The sequence below is a fragment of the Mesoplodon bidens genome, assembly GCF_964165515.1.
Source record: "Mesoplodon bidens genome assembly, chromosome: 6".
Taxonomy (NCBI): Eukaryota; Metazoa; Chordata; class Mammalia; order Artiodactyla; family Ziphiidae; genus Mesoplodon; species Mesoplodon bidens.
This window is the reverse complement of record NC_138162.1, coordinates 109317768-109341749: the sequence shown is the minus strand read 5'-3', so window position 1 is coordinate 109341749 and position 23982 is coordinate 109317768. Positions and strand designations below refer to the sequence as shown.

The 23982-nt window shown below is 42.7% G+C and overlaps 1 protein-coding gene across 2 annotated transcripts in view; it reads right to left on the bottom strand.

Annotated features, from left to right (window-relative positions):
• The window catches only part of EXTL3 (exostosin like glycosyltransferase 3), a 65408-nt gene extending 41646 nt beyond the window's left edge, over positions 1 to 23762 (bottom strand). Inside the window, exons 1-2 of one of the 2 annotated variants that reach the window (XM_081237004.1) lie at positions 23675 to 23762; positions 1196 to 3824 (exon numbers count right to left, since the gene is read on the bottom strand). In XM_081237004.1, the coding sequence (XP_081093130.1) occupies positions 1196 to 3328 (2133 nt within the window). In that variant the 5' untranslated portion in view covers positions 3329 to 3824; positions 23675 to 23762. Of the gene's footprint in view, positions 1 to 1195; positions 3825 to 5606; positions 5695 to 23674 lie in introns of those variants that run through there. The other variant, XM_081237003.1, reaches the window with a different exon arrangement.
• Between the last annotated feature and the right edge of the window lie 220 nt (positions 23763 to 23982).

Genomic DNA, 23982 nt, shown 5'->3' with positions numbered 1-23982 from the left:
CCTTACTTGTACTATCTTAGATTCCTCTTTAATCCTGAAGTCAAAGGAGTTAATTAACTTACCAAAGATGACAAAATGACTACTTAATCCCAGGTCTATATCACTCCAAAATGCATACTTTTCCATTATACCATGATGCTGCTTAGAAAATATTTCACATGAATTAGTTCCTTAATGAAATAAATTTTTTAAAAACTGGTGTAGCCTGAACATTCCTCTTCTAGGCAAATTCTTCCTAAATATTACACTAATTTTCTTAAGCAAGCTTCTAGCAAGATGGCCCATCAGACCTTTGCCCTTCTCTGCTACCTTTTTCTGGAAAGTACCTAAGCTGCAGGGTAAGTAGTTGCCAGTTGGCTTAAGATTTGCTCTAAGGCCTCACATTTAAGAGAAATGGGTCATCTCCCTCTAGACTGACAAGTTTACATCAGAATGTGGATAAACAAAGTACTCAGAACTAAAGCTCTACCCTGCATATTTGGCTATTATTTTTCCTGTAAAATACAGCATCCTAACCATAACAGATGGAGTAAAGAATGAGAAAGAACCTGCAAGCGACTACAGAAAAGGTTCAGGACCTCCAGCTCCAAAAATATCAAACCCCGAAGCCAGTCTCCCAGAGGACTTGTATCCGATCCTGTGAAATGAAACAGGTCTCCTTCCTAAATCCTTTGGGGGGTGATTAAAACCAGCGCTTCTGGAATCAGACACACTAAGACTCAGCTCTTCCATGATTGCTAATCATGACCTTGGGCAAAATAATTAACCTCTCTAAGCCGCAGTTTCCACAGACTTAAAATGAAGAAACCATACTAGTTCATTACATAAGTTCCACAAATGCTAAATTATAGTGCCTAGACTATGAGTGCTTCTTAAATGTTAGCTTTTCATCATCATTCTCATTATCAACATCTTTGTGATGACACAGAATAAGTCCACGAGGTCAATGACAGGGTTTTGTAAAACTTCACGGGGCCAGTTTCGGTACTGGAGCGTCTTCGGAGATTTCTGAAGTAAGTAGCAGAGAGGGAACTGGCAAGGCCTGAAAGGAATGAAATAGAAGCAAGGAGAAAATTTCATGGGGAAAGAATCTGTATAGGTTTAAAAAAAAAAAAAAAAAGCACGTTTATGGAAAAGAGATTAAGAATGAATTCCTCTCTCATGCAGTAAAACCAAAGGCTCATGCTTCTATTACCATGATGGGGACGCCAATGTCAGGCCACAGGAGGTCCTCTGAGGGCAGCCTGGGAGAATTCCACACCACCACGACCTTGTTCAGGTAAGGGAGGCCGTTCAGCCTCTCGAGCGAGTTCATGAGCACCTCCTCCCGCTCGTAGGTCAGCATCACCACCGTGAACTGCTCCCGCGGCACGTTGCCGCCCAGCGAGGCCTGGAACTCCTTGCCGGAGCCCCCGGCCCCGCCACCGATAGGCCGAAAGCCAGTCCCGGAGCCCAAGAATTTGGCCTCTGAGGGCAGCACAGGGTCAAACGGTGTGTGGGGGAAAAGATGGAAAGGTCCTGGCGCAGAGTTCCAGCTGCGATAGAAGTCCGTGACGGTCAAGGTGAAGTTGCGGAGGTACTTGGGGGAGGCGTAGGGAGGCTCCGTCTCCACGGGCCCCAGGTCCAAGTCCCCATTGTCGGCCATGTTGGGGTCGGTGCCGGCTGCCTTGCCTGAGCGATGGGGGATCTCGGCCGCCGCCTCTTCCCGGATGGGAGCGGCTGGGATCTGGATGCGAGTCCTAATCACAGCCAGCACGGTACTGAAAATACTGTCCGCAGTGGAGAAGTAAGTCTCCCAAAGGAAGCGGCCTTGCCGCCTCATGGCCAGGAGGTCGCTGTCCGAGAGGCTCCGTAGTAGGAAGTGGACCTCGGTCACGCGCGGCTTGGGCACCAGCAGGGCGGCCTCGCTCCACTGCAGCACGTCCTGGTAAGGAAGCTGCACGTGCTCCCCCAGCACAACTGGGACAGCACCGACCTCCAGGGCTTCGAAGAGCCGTGTGGCACAGCCAGAGGAAATAACCAAGCGAGGGTCCCCGGGAGTGATAATGAGGGCAAAGGTGGAGAGCTTCAGTAACTCTAAGCGGTCTTCCCGCTCCCCACACAGCGCCCACTCAGTAGGCAGACTGGGTTTAGGCTGGTTTTTGCAGGTGAATTCTACCAGGACCTGATCTAGTTTGCTGTCCTGCACTGCCTTGAGGGTGGCGATGATACGATCATCGTAGTCGGCTGGAGGGTCACCCTCCATCTCCTCCTCAAAGGAGCGGGCCTCCTGAAGGCTGGATCTCAGCGACTCGATCTTCTCACCCTGGAAGGTGAAGAGATATTTCCGCTTCACCGGCACCTGTGGTGGGATGTCCATGAAGTTGGGCTCTGACATGGCATGGACTAGCGGCGACACCACCAAGTCAAAGCCGGGCCGGTACTGGGCAGCATAGAAGGTGGACTGGGCCACCATGGCCCGGCCCGTACTGACATTGTACAGTAAATTCTGGGTGTCCGACTTCCGAGACAGATTGATGATGACGTGGTTGTGTCCGTCTGTCCGCCAGTGTGGTAGGGAGTACAGCTGCTTCTCCAGGTCAGCAGGCCGCAGCACTCCCGGCTCCTGCATTTCCCCCACTAGGATCACATAAAGGCAGGCAATATCTGCATTTTCCGTAACATAAACGTTGGCTCGTACTGTGGCCTGAAAAGCCTGCTTGACCAAGGGATCCAGGTAGCTGCCAAAGGCAAACTGGTCACTGTCATAAACATAGACCGGGAAACCAGAGGTGAGAGGGCAACGAGAATAATCAAAACAGTTGTGCAGCCGGCAGGTCCACAGGGCCTTTGGGGGAGGGAGGCCGGTATCGTCCTTCTCTGGGAGGAGTCGGATGGGCAGAGAGAGTTTGGGCTGGTTTTGGGCCATCAGCTCTTTGTAAGAGTGCTCGGTCTGGCTGATGACATTCTTGAGCTGAAGCAGGTCCTGCTTGGCATTCTCAATGCTTTTCTTACAGGCCTCGATCTTCAGGTTCAGCTTGGCGATTTCACTGTTCAGCTCTTGCCGCTTGGCTTCCAGCTGCAACAGCTCTTCACTTACGGACTCTCGAATGCGGCAGAGATCCAGCACGTGCTTCACCTCGCAGAGCTCGTTACCAGCCCGTGGGCCAAAGATCCGCTTGCCTGCCTCATCCGCTTCGTCCAGGGTGGTGAGGTAATAGTGGGCGATTAGGGGGAAGAACACCAGGATGATGAACAGCGTGAAGCTGAGCCACGTGAGCCGGATGCGGTTGGACCACCGCAGCACGCAGGTCTGACCTCCGTTGCCCACGCCCCCATTCCGCAACATGGTGTAGCCCGTCGTGAGTTCCTCTGTGGCTCCTGCCCCTGCGGGTCACGTTGGGTCACTCGCCATAACCACGAGTCGCTGTCAGACGAGACGCAACCTCCTCTCACCCCCGTGTTTCCGAAAGAGTTAGTGCGCTCCCTGGACAAGGCACCAAATAGAACGGAAATTTCATTTTCCTCAACTGTGACTGAAATGGTCTCTGACCCTACTCCAGCAGATTTTAAGTTCTGATTGTTGACCAAAGAACAGGTCCTTAATCTTTATCAAATAGTAAAAGGTACCACATTGTTGATGAGATGGAAGGGAAGAGGCCCCTGATGGTGGAACCCAGGAAAGATACCCAGGAATCAGCTTGACTTTGTCAACTGCCATAGCTCTCGTTCCTTGGTTTTGCTGACCAACATATATGCATAGTTACTATTCAAAGTTATAAAGTAGCTGGTTAGAACAGAAATAAATGCCAGCCTCTCAACAGTGTCATTGCCAACAATCAGGCCTGCAAAGGAAAGAGAAGCACGTCAGTCTTGAAGACATTATGTTCAACAAGCCTGCTCTCCCCCTGTTAACTTTCTGGAAAATGCTTAAATCTTCTAAGATGGAACAATGGTTGATCACTGGTGTGTGTCTCACATAACATTTTAAGTCCAATGTAGGTTTTGTTTGGTATGGATATTTTACTTGTGGTTAGTAAGAGATGGATAAGGTAAGTGTCCAAAATCAGTTTCAGTGTTTACACACACACACCTTCTTCCTATTTAATTGGCTATAGAGTGGCATTAGAGCCGTATAAAATGATTACCAGCTACATTCAACAGAGGGCAAAAATGTTCACAACAATTTGTTAGTCTAGACTTAGGCATCATCATTAGACAAAGAGAAGCACCCTCCTACCTATGTTCATTCCTGACATGAAAGTTGCCTTTTGAACTATTGGAAAACAAACAAACAAACAAACAAACACCTCTGTGAGAAGCTCCATTTGTTATATTCAGAGTTGAAAAAAGCTGACGAGAACTCTCTTGATCTTTACCCAGCAATGGGTGCAGCAATTCAGAGATAAAATGTATTTTCCAGTTTGCTTCTCATTTATCTAGTTAGCACCCATCATGTGCTCCTCCTTAAAATATAAATAGTAACTTGGTCTTTCAGAAAGAACACTATACTTAGAAATGAGGGGCATTATTTCTTATCCTTGGAAGAGATTTGCTGTCAGACCTTACGCCCCAGGTTTCTAATCTCCCAAAATGGAGATAAGTGTACGGAGATAACAACATATATTGTGTTGCTATGAAAATAAAGGACAGAGGGTGTGAGGGTACTTCAGGCTAAAAAACCTTGAACCAGCATTCCCAGTCCTATTCTCGTACCAAACTTTACTATCACAGGTGACAAAAGCTTTTCACTTGCTTTCACCCTAAATTCAATACATCTAGAAGTGAATTCATAACGTTCTGTGCCAAAGAATACCCCCAATTTCCTTCATTCATTCCCCCAAAAAAGTATTTACTATACTCCTTCCATGTCTAAGACATGCTAAGTATAACTGTGGGCAAATCTAGGATGTAAAGTAATCCTCGACCTCATGGAACTTCCTTTAGCCTAAAAAGACATTAACAAATAGCAAGGATACTACCACAAGGCAGTGTGAAGTAAGTAGTACTTTTTGGATGCTCAGTCACTCTCTCTAGCTTCTACCTTTGTTAAGGATATATAACTATTAAATGTTTGCTAGCGTCTTCTCTCCCTTTAAATAAAAAGTGATGACAATGTTACTAAAAGCTTTGAATAAGGAAACCACGAGATAAGGACAACATAAACCAAAAAATAATCAATCATGGAAAAGCATAAATTTGATCTAAACTTGATAATTAACAGCTGACCAAATATCCCCAAGAATGTAGGTCAAAGTTTCTAAAGCATTATCCTTTTAATTCAAATGTTAAAATCTCTCTTTTTGGTTTCAAAAAAACGTTCTCTGCACTTACGATCAAATCGTAACAAAGATAGAATGGAGGGCTTCCCTGGTGGCGCAGTGGTTGAGAGTCCGCCTGCCGATGCAGGGGACACGGGTTCGTGCCCCGGTCCGGGAAGATCCCACATGCCGCGGAGCAGCCGGGCCCGTGAGCCATGGCCGCTGAGCCTGCGCATCGGGAGCCTGTGCTCCGCAACGGGAGAGGCCACAACAGTGAGAGGCCCGCGTGCCGCAAAAAAAAGAATGGAGTGGAGGAAAAAAAGAAGGCATAATCCAGGCAACTCAGCTGATTCATTCCCTTCTTACCATATGGCTCAGGGTCCTTTCCTTTCTCTGACTCATGTAGCATTACACTTCAGTATACAATTTCTGGAAATAGTGAACTCCGGGGCTTGCTCTCCTGATAGAAAACAGAGAAGTGACATGCTATTAGAAAAATACCCAATACTGAAGGTGCTATTAAAGGATCTATTTACTGTCTACTATGAAAAGGTTTCTCTTATGTATATAAGGTGAGCATAGAATTTATTGCTCAAATGGAGGCACTGTTTTAAGTGAAAAGGGGTCCTATTAATAAATACACTGGGACAAGCATAAATCGGCATTCTCAAAGGCAAACCACCCAGCTATATGGTTACTTCTTTATGAGCTCTAAGAGGGGATAAACCAAAATGCTAAAACGTAGAAAAATCCTTACCTTTTAGAAGTATATACTGAGATATTTATAGAGGATTTCCCTGGAATTTGCTTAAAAATAAACAGGATGAGGGTGGTGAGGAGTATTCTGGGATATCAGTGAAACAAGATTAGCCATGAGCGAATTGCTGTTGACACTGAATTATGGGGATACATGCATGTCTGCTTTTATATATGTTTAACATTTCTCATATTAAAAACTCAAAAATAAATTATACAGAGTCTAAACAAAATGTTTTTTAAAAGTTATTTGGAGACTGACGATACTTAATCTAATATAGCTAGTGCTACCAACCTACAGTGAACAGAACTGGGAACAGAAACAAACGTTCTAATGGAAACCAGTAATTCAACAATGACTCAAAAAAATTTATCCCCATCAAGTTCCATCTCTTTTACTGAAATTAGGCAAAAGTGTCATCAGTGCCCAAAAGCATGAACTTTCTTTCCTAAACAGCTAATTAAGTTACTGCAAGCACAAAAGAAAAAGAAAATGCTTAGAACCTCTTCGGTCATTCTCTGGAAAATGACAACGAAGGTATTAGGATCCAGAAATAAATGTCACCTGAAACGCTGATAAGGAGCAATCTCATTCATTTTGTCATCTGCCACAGCGCTGAATGCCCAACTTGTCAGCCTGCCCCCTACGATGCATTCTACGCACAGCAATCAGAATCATCTTCTTAAAACATGAGTTAGACCAGGGATCTCCTTTCCTTAAAAATTTTCAGTGCTTTCCCGCTACACGGCCAGGCACTTCATAACTAGCTCCCCGACCACCAAGCTAATCGCATATGACGTCACTGCCATACTTGCTCGTTCAGCTTTAGCTACACTGGCCTCCTTGCGATTCTTCAACCAGCCAAGCTCTTAACTGCTTCAGAAGCTTTATACTTGCTGATCTTTTAGTCTCGAATGCTCTTCCCCAGGCTCTTCTCTGGTTGACTCCTTCTCATCCTTCAGATCTTAATTTCTTGATATTCCTGTTTAAGGTAGCCTTTCTTACCCCCTGACACTTTCTGGCACTGATCTACTGATTTCCTTCATAATACCTTTTCATTTATGTATTGTCCCTTTCTGCTTTGCTGGCATCCAGTCGTCCTCCTACCTCATATAGAAAGTGCTCCCCAAGGCTTTTGACATAATCTGGTACTGAATCCATTTGCTGAAATGGCGTCAACCCCCAAAGTACCCCCAAAATACTAGTAGACCAGTATTTCCAGCTCCCTAAAGGATACCTCCCCTAGGATACACTATGGCCATTACATGATTTGAAATATTCCCTCTTTCCAATAACTTTCAGTTCTGCCCATGATATTACACTCTTCTAGTCTTACAAACTAGAAACAATGTGATATACAGCAAGGAGTATAGACCTCAGAGCTAGCCAGACCTGGATCAAACCCCAGCTTTGTAAGTTATTAGATGGTCACTTAACCACTCTGAGCTGCATTTTTTTCTTAAGTAAAAGAGAACACTCATGTTCAGGATTGTTATAAAAATCAGAGATACAGCAGTGAGTAAAAAATACCCTGTACAGTATCTCGCATATAGTAATCTATTTATTAGCTACAAGTCCTGGAGTTATTTTTAGATCTGCCAAACTGCATCCATTCTTTTTTGTAATAATAATAATTATGGTAATGATGTATTTATAATAATAATAATTTACAATAATGTTTGCATTTATCCCTTCCTTTTATACAACTGCCTTCAACCTAATACTGGACCATAACAAACCATTACGCCTAATCTCACATTCCCCATCAGTTTATCCTGTGCATTACTCTAAATCAATCTTTTTTATTTCATCTAATAATGCTTTAGCTTGAATAATTTCAACTGACCTGTCTTTGAGTTCACTAAACCATTCTTCTTCTATTTCTAGTTGAAGGTTAATTCCATCCAATAAATTCTTAATTTCAGGAATTATATTTTTCAGTTCAAGAATGTCCATTAAGTTCTTTTTTAGAGATCCCATTTCTCTATTGAAATTCTTCATCTATTAATTTTTCCATCTTTTCCTCCATTTTCTTTAGCATATTTATGAGAATTAAATTTCTTATCTAATTCCAACATCTGGGGCACCTGTGGATTTTATTCTATTTTTCTCTTGACTGTAGGTCATATTTACCCATTTCTTTGTAATCTTATGATTTTTTTTTTTTTTTGGTGGTACGCGGGCCTCTCACTGTTGTGCCCTCTCCCGTTGTGGAGCACAGGCTCCGGACGCGCAGGCTCAGTGGCCATGGCTCACGGGCCCAGCCGCTCCATGGCATGTGGGATCTTCCCGGACCGGGGCACGAACCCGCGTCCCCTGCATCGGCAGGCGGACTCTCAACCACTGCGCCACCAGAGAAGCCCCTTATGATTTTTTATTGTGTGCTGGACACTGTTTAGAAGAACTATAAACAATGAAGTAAACACAACTTTCCCAAGAGATGGCATACTTTTCTGTCAGTTTTTTTTTTTTTAAACCCTCTACCAGTCTGGCAGTTATATATTCAATTTATGACTTAAATTGAAAATTTAACGTTATCTCTAATATTTTATCCCTCTTTTTAATAAAAGATCTTTACCTATGATGACCTCTCTTGACTTGTACGTCAATATTGACTGATATTTTAGCTCCATCTTGTTTTTACACTCTTAATGTTAGCCCTTATTATCATTAATGCAATTCATGCTTGTTTAGATTCACCCACATATTCACCAATTTCCCTATTCAGAATTCCATTCCTTTTTGCATTTCATTCCTTCCCTCTGGTTGTTTCCTTTTTTCTGAGGTAGTGCCTCTAGTGAGAGTCTGTTGGTGGTAAACTCTGTTTTCTTGTGAAAACACTTTATTTCACCCCAAATCCTGAATAATGATCTAGCTGGATATACCATTCTAGGTTAATAATTCTTTTCCACCAACACTGAAGAATCCTCTGGATTCTATTATTGCTGTTGAGATATGAGATGTCGGTCTAATTGTTGTGCCTTGTGGATAACCTGAGTTTTCATTCTGGCTATAGTTAAGATCTTTTCACCTTTGGAATTCTGCATGTGTCTACATGTGTAATCTGGGGGGTGGGGGACGCTCAGCACTCATCAAACTTTCTGGTTCTTAAGATGTGTGTCTTTCATCAAACCAGAAAAGTCTCAGTCATTATCGGTTTGCTTTTTTTGTTTGTCTAGTCTTAGTTTGTTTAGTTTGTTGGTTATCTATCGGTATAGTGCCTGTCACTCATTCTCTCCTTTTTGAACTCCTGTTAGATGACGAGACATACGTCAGACCTCCTCGTTTCACACTCCACGTCTTTAAACCTTTCTTCTATATTTTCTCTTTTGTCCTTTGTGCTATCATCTGGAAATTTCCTCAGGTCTCTCCAGCTGAGGGCTCAGGAAATGTTTTCAGTAAAGAGCCAGAGAGTAAATATATTAGGTTTTGGGAGCCACATACAGTCTATGTAGAATATTTTCATTTGTCTCTTTTTTTAAACAACCCTTCAAAAATGTAAAAACCATTCTTTCCATGCAGGCTGTAAAAAATAAGCCACAACCAAGATGTACCCCACAAGCCATTGTGTGCCAACTCCTGATCTAACTCATTAATTCTCTATTCCGTGTCAAAGCGGTTGTGTATCCTACCCACTGAGTTTTAATTTCAATGACTATTTTACATTTCCAGAAATTCTATTGACCCTTTTTAAAAATGTGTCTGATTTTTACGATAGCACCTATTCTTTCTCACGTTTTCTATTCTTTCTCTTCAGGTGTTTAGTTTGTTCTGTCTGCTGATTCTTGCTCATAGAGGAATAGTAGATTGTTTCCTCCCATGCTTTATAATTCTGTATTGAGTTCATTTTTAGTTGTGCTTTATTTCTGGGAAATCTATGTGGTCTGGGTTGAGGATACGTCCCTCCAGAACAGTTTCTGTCTTCCAGATACCTCTGTCATACTATCAGCCTTACACCACTTTTTATGTCAATTCTCAGTCTGGAGATTCTCCCAGATCCCACAAGTACTGTAAATTTGAACACAAAACTCATATGAAGGGAAATCCATGGTCATGAGTTCTCAGTGAATATTCCCTTCCCCAACCAGCTCTGGATCTTGCTAAGAGAGACATCTCTCTGGTGTGCTCACAGGTAGATTTTTTTCCTACTCTATCCACTCCTTTAGTGAATGTTCAACCCTTTGAAGATCCATACTCTTATCTGGTGTCTCAGTTTAACACTCACAGGCGCAAGGTTCTTTCTCTTATCTTTGTGGAAACTAAAATGCAAGTTACTAAAACTGGAAAACACCCTAAGGGGCTATAGCCTCAGACTGCTCATCAGATGCTTTTTCAATCCCCAACCTCCCCTGCCCCCACCCTGCTTTTTTATTTTAATAAGGATTTATCTTTCTTGAGAGTGAAATATGCATTTTGTAGCAGGGGGGTTTTATATTGATCTAGTCTTCTATTTTGCCAAAACCAGAGATCGCCTCCAGTCTTTTGTCTATGCATGAACACACATGCTTACAAAAATGGGATATATGTTCTTTTTTGTAATCTGATTTCTTCCACTTATAACAAGAACAGTGTAATGCCCCACATCATTAGACGCTATACTACATGATCATCAATAACTGAATACAGCAAGACCATAATTTATTTAACCAGTCCCCTTTTGTTAGACATTTGTTTCCAATTTTTCACTATAATCAAAGCTATAACAACTATTTTTGTAGCTATCTTTGCACACATCCACAGTCATTTCCTTAGAAAGAAAATTTCAACATAGGTCAGAGCAAGAATATCTTACCATTTTAAAAATTACTGTCTACGAGAAAGATGACCATTTATCCTCCCACCAACAATACAGAGGGCATCCGTTCGCCAATAATGGTGTGACAGAAATGGTTATTACTCCACGAGAATGTACTTGCTCTCCTACATTTCCCACTCTGCCTTACAGTTTGGCTGCAGCCGTTAAGACTAGTTCTTGCCAAAGGGAATGTGAGTAGAAGTAAGGTATCCTTTCCAGTACAAGGCAGTTAAGAATAGCCATGGATTCTTCTTCCCCCCACCACTCGAGAGACTGAAAGCAAAAAACTCTAAAACTATGAAGTGGCAAGATAAAAGCAACCCAGACTCGAGTCACCACTGGAGAGGAGCCACGGAAGAGCGTCAACTGAATTGTGAAGAGTGAGAAATAAACTTCTGTTATGTTAGGCCACTAAGATTTCAGAGTCGGCTGCTGCAGTTAAGCATTAATTAACCTAATTAATCCAACCGAATGCCTTTTTTTTAAAAAAGACAGTTTGATAACATGTCATTCTATCGTTTTAATTTACCCCTTATTATTGGAGGTCGAACAATTTTTGCTCATTGAGTATCTGTACTTCTCTTTTCATGCACTCTCAGTTCATGTGTTTTGCCAACTTTTCCATCTCTAAATGTTTTCTCTTTTCTTTTTTTTTTTTACATTAGTCTGCTGCCCATAATCACTCTTCTGCTGAACTTCCACGATCCTCTATAATCAAGGATGGCTCTACCTACATGCCCTACTTCAAGTATTCCACGTACGTGCAGTGAATCTTTCAAGCTCAACCCTACACAAAGAACGAGCTGGCTCAGGTTGTGCTCTTTCTCCAACCTTCTCCATCTCACTTGCCCAACAGACTCACTGGACACTTGGAACAGCATTCTTCCTCTTTTCCACCTATCCCACTTATTCTCTGGGGCCATTTTAGAGTCCCACCTCTTCCATATAGTTTTCTCTAACTACACTTGATTTCTGAACTCTCTAAATTCCCACTGTATTCAGTATTAGAGGATTCAGAATTTGATCAACTGTTCATTAGTTTCATTTAAGCAATTTGTTTCTCTCCAGCTGGACTTAAAAACTCCTTGTAGAATGAAACTATTTTTCTGACCTCTTTTGAAATCCCTCTGCAAAATATCACATAGTTCTGGGTTCCAGGTCACTGCTCAATAAATAACAATACTAGATGAAAGTCTTAGTTTACATTTTCATTTTCAATCAAGTTTGAGATTTAGAGCCTATACAGTCTTGGTTCAAGGAAAATGAAACACCGTAAAATAAAGAGAGAGAATTTCACAGCTAGGAGGAGGCTTGAAGGCCATCTGGACTTGCAATTAAGACTCTCTGGCTCAGGACTCAACTTTGAGAATTTAAGAATGTTACACAATTTCCTCCTTAAAGTGATACTGAAAATTCCTACTTACCTCCAGGGTTATTGTGAGGATTAAATAAAATATGATAGATTAAATTAAAAATCTATGGGACACAGCTAAAGCTGTGCTGAGAGGAACATTTATGCATGAAATGCTTACATTAGAAAAGAGGGAACGTCTCAAATCAATATCCTAAGCTCCTACGTCAAGAACCTAGAAAAAGAACAAAATAAACCCAAAGTAAGCAGAAGGAAAGAAAGAATAAAGAGCAGAAATCAATGAAACAAAAAACATAAAAACAAAAGAGAAAAATCAGTAAAACCAAGAGGTTTGTCAACAATTTTGACAAACCTGCTCAAGACTGACAAAGAAAGAGATACAAATTACCAACATGGGGAATGAAACAGGGGATATCACTACAGTCCCTGCAGGCATCAAACGGACAACAAAGGAAGACTATAAACAACTCAACACACATAAATTGGACAACTCAGATGAAATGAACCAATGCCTCAAAAAACACAAACACCACAACTCACCCAATAGGAAACAGATAATTAGTCCTATAACTATTAAATAAATCGACTTTGTAATTTTAAAACTCCCCAAAAAGAAATGTCCAGCCCCAAAGGCTTTCACTGGAGAATTCTACTACGTGTTTAAAATATCAATACCTATTCTACACAGTCTCTTCCGGGGGGGCAGGGGGGAGATTCCCGGTCCATTTTACCAACCCTGATACCCAAACCAAAGAGAGCACCAAAAAAGAAAACTACAGATAAATCTCTCTCATGAATATAGACAAAAAAACACTGAACAAATATTAGTGAACAGAATTCAGTAATATATAAAAAGAATTAAATTATATTGCACTTAAGTAGGGAAGAGTTATTTTATATAGTTAATCTTATCCAGAAGCAAGAACATTCATTCTCTCCATTTATTCACACCTTTATTTCTATCAAATAGTTCGGTCATCCTCATCCCTGCCCCAATGTCTCATATTAAGTTAATTTGTATTTTGTATAATTTACTCATCCGATCTCCTGGTTCTCCACCACAACAGCTCATTCTCTGGTTCCTTTTGCCACTCCTTAAATACAGTTGTTCCTCAGGGGTTTGTCCCTTGTCCTCTTCTCTCTTTATCTTCATTTACTGGAGCTTGCCAATAGCTTCAATTAGCACCCCCTGATTGGGTGATTCTCAAATTTACCTCTCTAACCTTGATCTCCCTTCTGATATCTCTTTTCCAATGGCCAGCAACACAGACATCTACACCTCAATGTTCCAATGGCAGCAAGGGTACATCTCCTCTGAGTATAAGGAGGTTATGTTAGTAAGTGTCTTCTCCCAGCAAAGAGGGAAAAAAAGTTCGAAGTACTTGTGCACAGAGATTTATCCTTCAGATCACGGCCGAGGCCCTACTTTTCACTCTTTCCCTAATCAAAATTTTTTTGCTGATAAATGGAAAGTAGAATGCTTCATATGTTAGCCACTCACTTGAGGGCTTGAAACCAGCTATGTTCTTGGAAAGCTGGAATGGTAAGTAATTCAAGTCAAAAATCCAGAAGGTAAGCTGAGAAGTCATCTGGGGCTTAAGAGTTCTCATCCGGAGTTCTGCATATGCTTGTCTTGCCCCTTCATCTCCTCCCTCCTACACCTCAACACACCCATGCCCTCTACCATCTCTACCATCGCCTCCTCTTTGAGCGCCTTCTCTGCTCACACTCCTTATCACCACGGTGAACTCTTCGGTCATCCGTGGGAACATTCCCAGCAATGAGGACCTTGCTTTCAAGAGTTTGTTGATATAATAACCATCCTACTGCCTCGACTTTTCTTCTTGTAAAACTAAAACACTCTGATATTGAAACTTCCTATCATGGATATGGCATATCACTGTTTATTTAGGTCTTCTTTAATGCCTTTCAACAAAGTTGTATAATCTTCCTCATTAAAAAATAAATAAATAAACTGAACTAAAGTAAAACACTCAATGGAAGAGAGACAGAAAACAGAAGGGAAGAAAGTAGGGAATAAATAGCTGGTTCCACTTGGGCTGCTGTTGTGCATTGCATCCGAAGCGTATGAGGGAGAACGGAGCAAGAAGCAGAGAAGCTAGACACCTTCCAGATGTTCCCAAATGAAACCTTCAACTGACTTTAATATATTAAATAACTATAATAACAGCTAACATCTATTGAATGTTTACTGTGTGCCAGGTTAGACCTACTGTATTCCTTCACACACTTTATCTTCACAAGAATCCTATGAAGTAGGTATTACTATTATTCCCACTTTATACACGAGGAAACCAAAACACAGAGCTTAGGTAACTTGCCCAGGGGCATCCATATTGAGTAAAACTTGGATTCAACTCAGTTACTCTAAGGCCCACACTCTCTATGTCTTAACCATTATGATAAACTGCCTGTGATGTTAACTCAGGGAACACAGAGCACAGGCACATCATGCATAAATTCATTTTAAATTATCCATATTACTACAGCTGTACTGTAACCACAGATAATGAGTTATAATTAAAACACATGGTAATACTATTCCAAACCTAAAGTCAACCTTATATTCATATTTGTTTATCTGCTAAACAAAACAAGAAAACAATATACTCAGAGTGAATGACCTACCTGTGCATCTGTGCCGGTAGTACTAAATGAGCCCATCAAGAAGGCAGAATCCTATTACAACCCAGGAGCAGGTTCTACAGAACCGTCTGTACATTGCTGCTATTACTGCCATTGCCACAAGCCTTTCAAACTAGATAAAGATAGTTCTGTACAGAAAATCATTTCAATAAGGTTGTTGAAAGCAATATTTCAGAGATTTTTAAATACTATAACAACCCCAAAGAACATGATTTCCTGATAAGCACAGGCATGACAAACAGCCTGTTACCTAGTACCTAGTTCAAAAATCAGGATGTTAAAAAGCTAAACAAATTAAACAAACTAAAATAAATTTCCCAATACTAGCACTACTATTAAGACTCTGACTTCTCTCTTCTATGGTTCAAAATAACAAAAGGCACTTTCCAGGGAAGCTAAATGTTGTTAAAAAATGACTTGTAAAAACTGAATGTAGGCAATTCACAAGTTACAGGAGAGCGAGGTCGTGTTTTTCACAATACAACCACCGCAGTTTATTTACTGGATAATTTAACCTGGGTGTAAAACAACGGAAATAAAAAGTTGTCAACAATTAAAAACCAAAATCAGGGGCTTCCCTGGTGGCGCAGTGGTTGAGAGTCCGCCTGCCGATGCAGTGGACACGGGTTCATGCCCCGGTCTGGGAAGATCCCACGTGCCGCGGAGCGGCTGGGCCCGTGAGCCATGGCTGCTGAGCCTGCGCGTCCGGAGACTGTGCTCCGCAGCAGGAGAGGCCGCGGCGGTGAGAGGCCCACATACCACTAACTAGCTAGGCTAGCTACATACATATACATACATACATACATACATACATACATACATACATAAAACCAAAATCAGGTGAGAAAAACTGGTTGTGCATTGACATACTTACTGAGTTACCAGTCAAGATTATGATACAATCACAAAGAACCACAGAGTTGAGCCACCCTTATTACAGGGCTTTGAAAAAAAAGGAAAAACAAGTATTGCTTGCGCTCAAGAACAGATTTCTAAGTCCAAAGGTGCCCTACAGATGCCCCTAGCAGACACAAAAGGAGCTCACCAGTAAGTAATAAGCGTTAATTCCGCTGCTCAACTGTGTATAGATATTAACAAGCAAACTAACATTCTTGATTAACCCAGGTCACAATATTGCTGCATTTAGTCAGCAATAAACCTGAACCCAAAAGTCTCAACTCCCAGCATAAGTCCTCAATTGGAAAATTATGCCAATTCCTGTATCTGTTTCCCTTCCCACCAGTTTGATAACAACCCACAAATCAAAATCACATTGTCTCACAAGTCAGTTTTTAACTAGGGTTACAAATCAGATGCACAACTCAGCCAAGAATGTTTTCACATGATAAACCCAGGCCCACCAAACATTAACTGAACCAGAATTCCCAAGCATGGGGCCCAAGCTCCCGCAGTTTGACAAAGCTCCCAGGTGATTTTAATGCAGAGCACACAACTCAATAAACTCAAAAGTATTGGTCTAACAAAGAACTGATGACAATCCTCATTCAGATTGATGACATCTGAAACAGTGTAATTATAGACAACTAAGGAAGTCAAAGAGCAATGTACCTTATTCATGCAGGAAGTCTACAGACTACATCACAGACTTTTGGAAGACATGGGGGGTAGACCTTTCACTTGTTATAACTATATATATATATATATATTTACAATGCACTCTAGATAACACACTTTACATATACTTTCTCATTTCATCCTCACATCAACCATCTTGGGGGTAGGCTTGTTTTTTCTACTTTGCAGAAAAATAAGTGTGAATCCCAAGGTTAGGTAACCTACTTAAGGCCATACAGCAATAAGGTGAGGAGCCCAGATCCAAATCCAGGTGTCCGACCTGCACCCTGCTACCCACGTGTTTACTATTTGGTTACTTAAAAGACTCATTTTGGCTTTGTTCATTTACAAGAAGCATGTATTGTTTCATAATTAAGAAAAATATTATCTTGTTGCACTCACTTCGAAGTACACCACATTAGACTTTTCCATAAATAATGTGACAATTAGCTTTTTAGAAAAAAATAAAGTTGAATGCCTGCATGACAAACCAAATCCCAAAATAAGTCCCAGATGGATCCAAGAGGTAATTATAATAAATGAAACCACAAAAAGAACAAAAGGAAAACATAAATGTAATTTCACCACAAGCGAACTACAGCCACTTTTACAGGAATCTAGGCAGAAGTGGAACCCATAAAAGTTCAACAAATCTGACTATATAAGAATCAAAGGCTTCTACATATATATTTTTTTTAAGTTGAGATTCAGTGAAAAGATTGGTGGAAGCATTTACAACACAGCATTACTTTCACAGAAGTAAAAGCAATACAATCGTGGTCAAAGGAAATAAGCAGGAAGCTACACAAAAAGAAAGGGCCCAAATGCTAAACATTTTTAAATGTTTAATCATCCCAGCAATCAAAGAAGTGTACATGTAAAACAAGACACAGTGACATTTTCCACCTATAAATCAGCAAAGAACAGTAAAATTACAGTATCTGGTACTAACGAGGGTACATTCCCATACTCCGGTGCTGGGAAGGAGAACCCACACTCCTTTCTGGAGCACAGTTTGGCCTTAAGCAATAAAAGCCCTGAAATGGTGCCTTCACTTTGACCCTACAATTCCACTTCCAGAAATTATTCTTAAGAAAGAATCATGAATGAGAAAAAAGATTTAATATCAAGAATATCCACATTACAAAGTAAACCATTTAGTATAATAAAGTACAGTACATCTCTGTACTCCGCTGGCAGCTACAGTGACAGGTACTCTTACGTTGTATTAGTAGGAATGTAAACTTGCCATCTGTAACAATTTAAAATATTCATATCTTTGACTCAGCAATTTCACTTTCTAGGAATGCATTCTATGTGAACAAAGATTTGTATTATTGATATAAAAATGTAATCACCAAGCGTTCTTTACAATAGCAAAAAAAATTATAAATTAAATGTCCAAGATTAGGAGGAAGGTTAAATATTAAGTATGATAAATCCATGTCATTAATATGATTATCACTCTGTCATTAATATGTTATCTCTCTGTCAATAAGCTTTTCAATCATTTTAAATCAAATGGGAAAATGTTCACAATATGTGAAAAATACAGATTCCACTGTATGGAAGGAGGAGGTGTAAAAACAGGTTTTTTTGTTTTTGTTTTTTAAAACAGGTTTTTTTAAATAAGATCTTCAGATAGATTTTCCTGAAGAATCTTTCTGGAACAGTCAACTTGATGTGCAAGTGCCTAGAGCGTAAACTAACTTCTCTAAGGGTTTCCATTCCTCAAGAAAATAAGATTTTCACCTTATGCTATGGAGGCATACAATTGATATCATTAGTGCTCTAGTCTCCCTAAATGAGACAGAAAACTCAAGTAGAAGTTTGCTAAGCAATACGTAAAAATCAGCTTTATGACTCAGGCATCCAACTTCAACCTGCATGGGTGAATTCAACTTGAGACTCCGATTCCGTCATACCTTTATCATTACTACCATCTTTCTGATTCATCAGGCCCCCTAACTTCATAATTCCTGTCTTTTTTTCTTTTTTTTTGTGGGGGGAGGTACGCGGGCCTCTCACTGTTGTGGCCTCTCCCGTTGCGGAGCACAGGCTCCAGACGCACAGGCTCAGCGGCCATGGCTCACGGGCCCAGCCACTCCGCGGCATGTGGGATCCTCCCGGACCGGGGCACGAACCCGTGTCCCCTGCATCGGCAGGCGGACTCCCAACCACTGCGCCACCAGGGAAGCCCCATAATTCCTGTCTTTCTTGACTCATGTGTTTCTTATCCTTTTTAAACTCATAAACTAAAGGGTAGACTATATGACCTCAAAGATCCTTTGAGATCCTAGGACCCCGCTGACTTAAAACTGCCTTGCACACAAAAAGCACATACATACTGTTTACTGGGGGGGGGGGGAGGGAAATATTACCAACAAATAAACTCAAGGCTATCCCCAAGACCTCCTTTTGTTTCACCTCCAAAATTTCAAGCATAATGCTTTCTTTTAAGGCCCCCCTTAATTTTCCACTGAATCCGATAATAATAATTTGGAGTCCTCACCAACTATCTTCTCCATTTTAAGCCACAATGCCTTTATACTTTACCACTCCACTTCAGAAATAAAGGAGGTCAGGCTGGGAAGAGTAAGTCAAGGTTGGAAAAAACCCAGGATACAAAAAGATTTTAGGGGCTTCCCTGGTGGCGCAGTGGTTGAGAGTCCGCCTGCCGATGCAGGGGACACGGGTTCGTGCCCCGGTCCGGGAAGATCCCACATGCCGCGGAGCAGCTGGGCCCGTGAGCCATGGCCGCTGAGCCTGCGCGTCCGGAGCCTGTGCTCCACAGCGGGAGAGGCCACAACAGTGAGAGGCCCGTGTACCGGAAAAAAAAAAAAAAAAAAAAAGATTTTACCAGTCTGGAATATCTAAGCAGATAACATTTAAAAGAGATAAAGGCAGAGTTCAGCACTTAGATCCCAAAACTACAGGGAAGTGATTTAGCTTAATAACAGCACACACGCACACACACACACAGAGTTGTGATTTTAGTTGACTATAATTTCAGTGAATCAAGAATATATGACTATCACCTGTTTTTCCTGGGTTTTTTTTAAACAAAGTATAGTGTCAAAAACAAAAGGATAAAAGTTACCCCACTCTGCACTCTGACACTGTATACTGAATACTGTACACTGTGCTGAGTGCCACACTTTAAGAGGGACATTAACAAAGTGAATGCAGGGACGAGGACTAAGAAATTGGTGAGGGGGTTTGAAGCTGTCAAATAAGAAACAGCTGAAGGAAATGGGGATGCACAGCCTGTGGAGTCGAAGACCTAGGAAAAGGATGGGAACCTCAACGACCACAGAGGCCCTGAGAGTGAAGTAAATGAACCGCGGCGGCCAGCAGAGACCTTAGCAAAATGGAGAGCATATCTAGCATCTACGGGAGATTACTACCATCAGAAATGTGAGCTCTACAGCACCAAAGCCTATAATTTTTTCTCAAGAAAAGCCAGAAAAAGAGATTTTTATGTGAAATCTCTGCATTTCTAAAAGCTGGCTCCCAATGTAAGTCTCTGTGTAAGTTGGGTGGTCAAATGGTATGCGCACAGGCCTCACTTGATCCATGCACACTAATTTGCAACTCGTGTCTTGGGAAACGTGATGGCTGTCTTCCAACATCTGCAGAACTGTCAGAGGGAAAAGGAATAGACTTGTTCTACACAGCCCTAAAAGGTGACACTCACAGAAAGGCAAACTGCAGCTCAATAAGGAAAAGCGTCCTAAAAACTAGTCTGCAAATTAGAATGGGCTGCCCAGGGAGGTGCACATCACTGTAAGTATTCAAAGAGGGACAGGTCAGTAAATGTTATCAGCCAATTCAAGAATGCTGCCTCTTACTACATCTGGTCAAATAACTAAACCCCCCCAAGCCTCAGTTTTCTTTCCTACCTTCCTCCTCCCTCAAAAAAAGGAATACTGTAACATTTAGCCTCTTACCTCTCAGAGTTACTATAAAGATCAAAATCTATGTGAGAAAAAAAATATATGAAAGTATGATATGATCGCCAAGAACTATAGTAATTTAAGACATTATTGTAATCTTCCATCATAATGTATTTATGTATGTCTTATCTCTCTTACTATACAGGCTAAGGGCATATTCCAAATCTAATTCATTTTTTTAAATTCCTCACTCAGAGTACCAAATATTTGTTGAAAAGGGGTTTAAAAGGAAGTTGGAGGAGACGGTTAAAATGATGACAATATAAGAGGAGAAGATAAACAGTCAACAAAGCAAACATCCAGGGGGTTAATCATTAATAACACTGATCAGTCTACAAGGCATTGGGCACAGTCAAACGGAGAAATACACAAAAGTAGCAACATGTGTGTGAAGGGGCGATACTCTAAGGCAGGCATTGGCAAACTACAGCCAGCTGCCTGTTTCGTAAATAGAGTTACATTAGAATACAGCCTTGCTCATTCAGTTATGGATTGCACGTGTGTATTATTGTATGTACATACTGTATATATGTACTATGTATCAATATATGTTGTTTTCAGTCTACAACAGCAGAGCTGAATAGTTGCAAAGCCTAAAATACTCACTATTTGTCTGTTAACAGAAAAAGTTTGCCTACTTTTCTATAAAAGTACTCCCAGGTTACAAACCACAGAACGCTGGGACATAGTTCAACTTCCCTATGGCTCCATCCCTGCGATTTTAATGGGTCATTTTGGTACACGTGAGCAAAATCCTACACTAAACATCATGACCTAAGAGCAGAGGAGGTAAATATGTCACTGAATGGGGTCTTCATTTTCCTCTTAAATGCCCAAGATGATAAAATTTTTAAGACTGCTTCTTTTCCACCTAGTAATATCACCAACGAGATCTGAAAAACTCCAGGTGTAGAAGGAGTGTGGAACTGGTTCAAGCAGGAAAAGATCACGCTTAGAGGTGAGCCTCCCCGTCTCTCTTGAGTTCTCGAACTCCGTCTGCTTGAGCTCCACTACTTCAAGGAACCTACAAATAGATGAAAAATCCTTTCTTTCCTCTTAGTTACCCTATCATCACCGGTTCTCAAAAGAAACAGCTGCCGAAAATTAAGAGGAAAAAACCAAAATGAAGATAAATATGTGAACCGAAGTTTTCTAAGCTAAACTTAATATCCAGCAGAAACTAGTGCACAGTTTTACGACTTTATGAAAGGTTCATATCCCCTGCCTCACTCTGAAGTAATTATATGCAAAGACATTCAAGTCTCTACCAACAGCAGATCCGCAGGGATCTTCATTTTTCTCCTAATACCTGAATCTCCTTCTGCTTCAGGCAGTATCTCCAACCCTCCCCCACGGGACCATCTACCAGTCTTGGCTCAGTTAGGGACACACACACACACACAACACACAGCCCACGCAGCCAAGGCCTCACTCCTGCACCACCCTTCAGTGAGTTTTCATTCAACAGCTAGCCTAAAGCCCTGAGGGAAAGGGCAGGCCCCTGTCTAACCCCCATACATTCTTCTGATGGCGTCAAGCCATCCTTTGAATCTCCCCCCTTCACCCGCTGGAAGTCCACTTCTCAGGCTTCACTTTACCCCTGACTCATTTCTCTCAAACCTGTTTGCTTCAATTCTTTGTATTCACGGGTTAAAACTCTGAGGCCTCATCATAAAAAGATTCCAACTACACACGCTAAGCAGGTTTTCTTCCCCTTAGTAAAGTGAGGCGTGGGGACCTGAAGACGCAAGCTCGGCAATCTTTTTGTCCAGGAGGTATGCCCCCCGGAGAGCAGGGGCCATCTCTTCAAGTATTATATAAACCGTGTTTCAAGTATTCTGAAGATCCACGATTCGAATCCTCTTCCGGAAAGCACTGAGGCCAGTTTCCCTCATATCAATGTTTATGAGTACTAACCACTCCTCACAAGCAGATCAGGAAATTCCCACAGGAAAAGGTATTTTTAACACACCAAGTATGAGTTTAAGAACATGGGTCTTCTTTCACCCTGAAATATTTAAAAGTCTCCCCGGTAAAAGTTGCTGAGAAGGCTGAGCTCCACTCAAGACTATCAGGACCACCCAGGTTACGATCCCAGGCACTCAATACAGTTAGAATAACTGAACGAGAGTGCGAGACACTGGCTGAGCAAAACGGGGGGAAAGGCCGTCTCCGCGACTACAATGCACAGATTTTTTTAAAAACGAAAGAAAACATGGGGAGCCCAGCCTTCAAAAATGAAGCTACCTAAATTGGAGAAAGAAAGCGAGGAGAAGTAATATAAGGAGACCTCTTAGATAAGCCACATATGGGGAAAAAAACTGGACATGTGTTCTGCCTCTCCTCCTCCAAAGGAGCGGAACTGAGAGGACTTGATGAAGCCCCTTAGAATTTCTGAAAAGAAAAGAGGGGGGAGGAGTCCATCAAATTCAAGTCTTTTGAGAGCCACCAAAACCTAAAAAGGTTCTGAACCACTGGCTCAACGTGGAGAAGAGAAACAGCCTCTCTGCAGTCTGGCAGCCCTGCCCGGTCTCCATAGGGTTCCGGATTCGCACTGAACCGTGCCGGGTAATCCGAATAACTCGGCTAAGATTTCAGCCGTGTAGACGCGCACTCCGCAGCCCCTCTCCTGCCCAAGCAGCGCTGGGCCCATCGCTTCAGAGCCTGGGCCCCAGGGCCCCAGAAGCACAGAACAGCAGCACCTGGACCCTTGGGCAGGAAGTGGCTATTCTGACTATGGGCTCCTCATGAAAGGATGTGAGCCTGGTGAAAAGAGCCAGAGGAAGAGCAGCTGCTGGCGGCTGTGTCTGAATGCAGCAGAAAGCAGACCTGGGAGTGTGTGCACGCAGAAAAGGGGAGGGGGGCAGTTCGGGAGGCCCCTTCGTGGACCGAAGATGCTCTGCACAAACAGCTGGACAAACAGCGGGGAAAGGAGGGGAGAGGGCTGCACAGCTGAGGCCGAGCCTTTAGAAAAAGGGGTGGAGGTGGGTGCGAGGAAACTGGGACTATAGGGGGCGTCTGGGGGTGGGGTGGTCGCGTTTAGACACCCCCAAAAACCCCGAGGGGGCCCGTTACCCCTTACCCACCCCCCTCGCTGGTGGCTAAGGCTCTGGAAGTCCTCTCCCGAGACGTCTGAGAAGGCCTACTCCGAGGCTGCACGCCCCCGCCGCACCGGGCAGCAGCCTCTCGCCGGCTCCCGCGGCCCCAAAGCGGCCGGCCCCGGACGCGGCCGGCCCCGGGATCCCTACCACGAGCCCCTTCCGGGCTGCCGCCCCGGCTGCTCCGGGCTCCCGCCGCCGCCAGGAGTCCTACCGGCTTCCAGTTCAGGGACGAGCCGCCACCGCCGCCTGCGCGAGACTCGGGTTCCCAAAAGCCGCTCTCGCCGCCTGCAGCCCGCCTTCCAGGCCGCGCCGGATCCTCAGCTCCCCCTGCAGGCTGGCAGCCATTTCCGACCAGCGCCGGCGGAACTTGCCGAAGTGCGCCGCGCCGGAAATGGCCGAACCCGGGCGCTCGCGAGCGGGGTGGGGGCGCGGGGGGAGCGTGGGGGGCGGGGAGTTGGCGGTGGGCGGGGGCAAAGGGGGCGTGGTGGGGGCGTCAGCAACTTTGCCGACCGCGCCCGA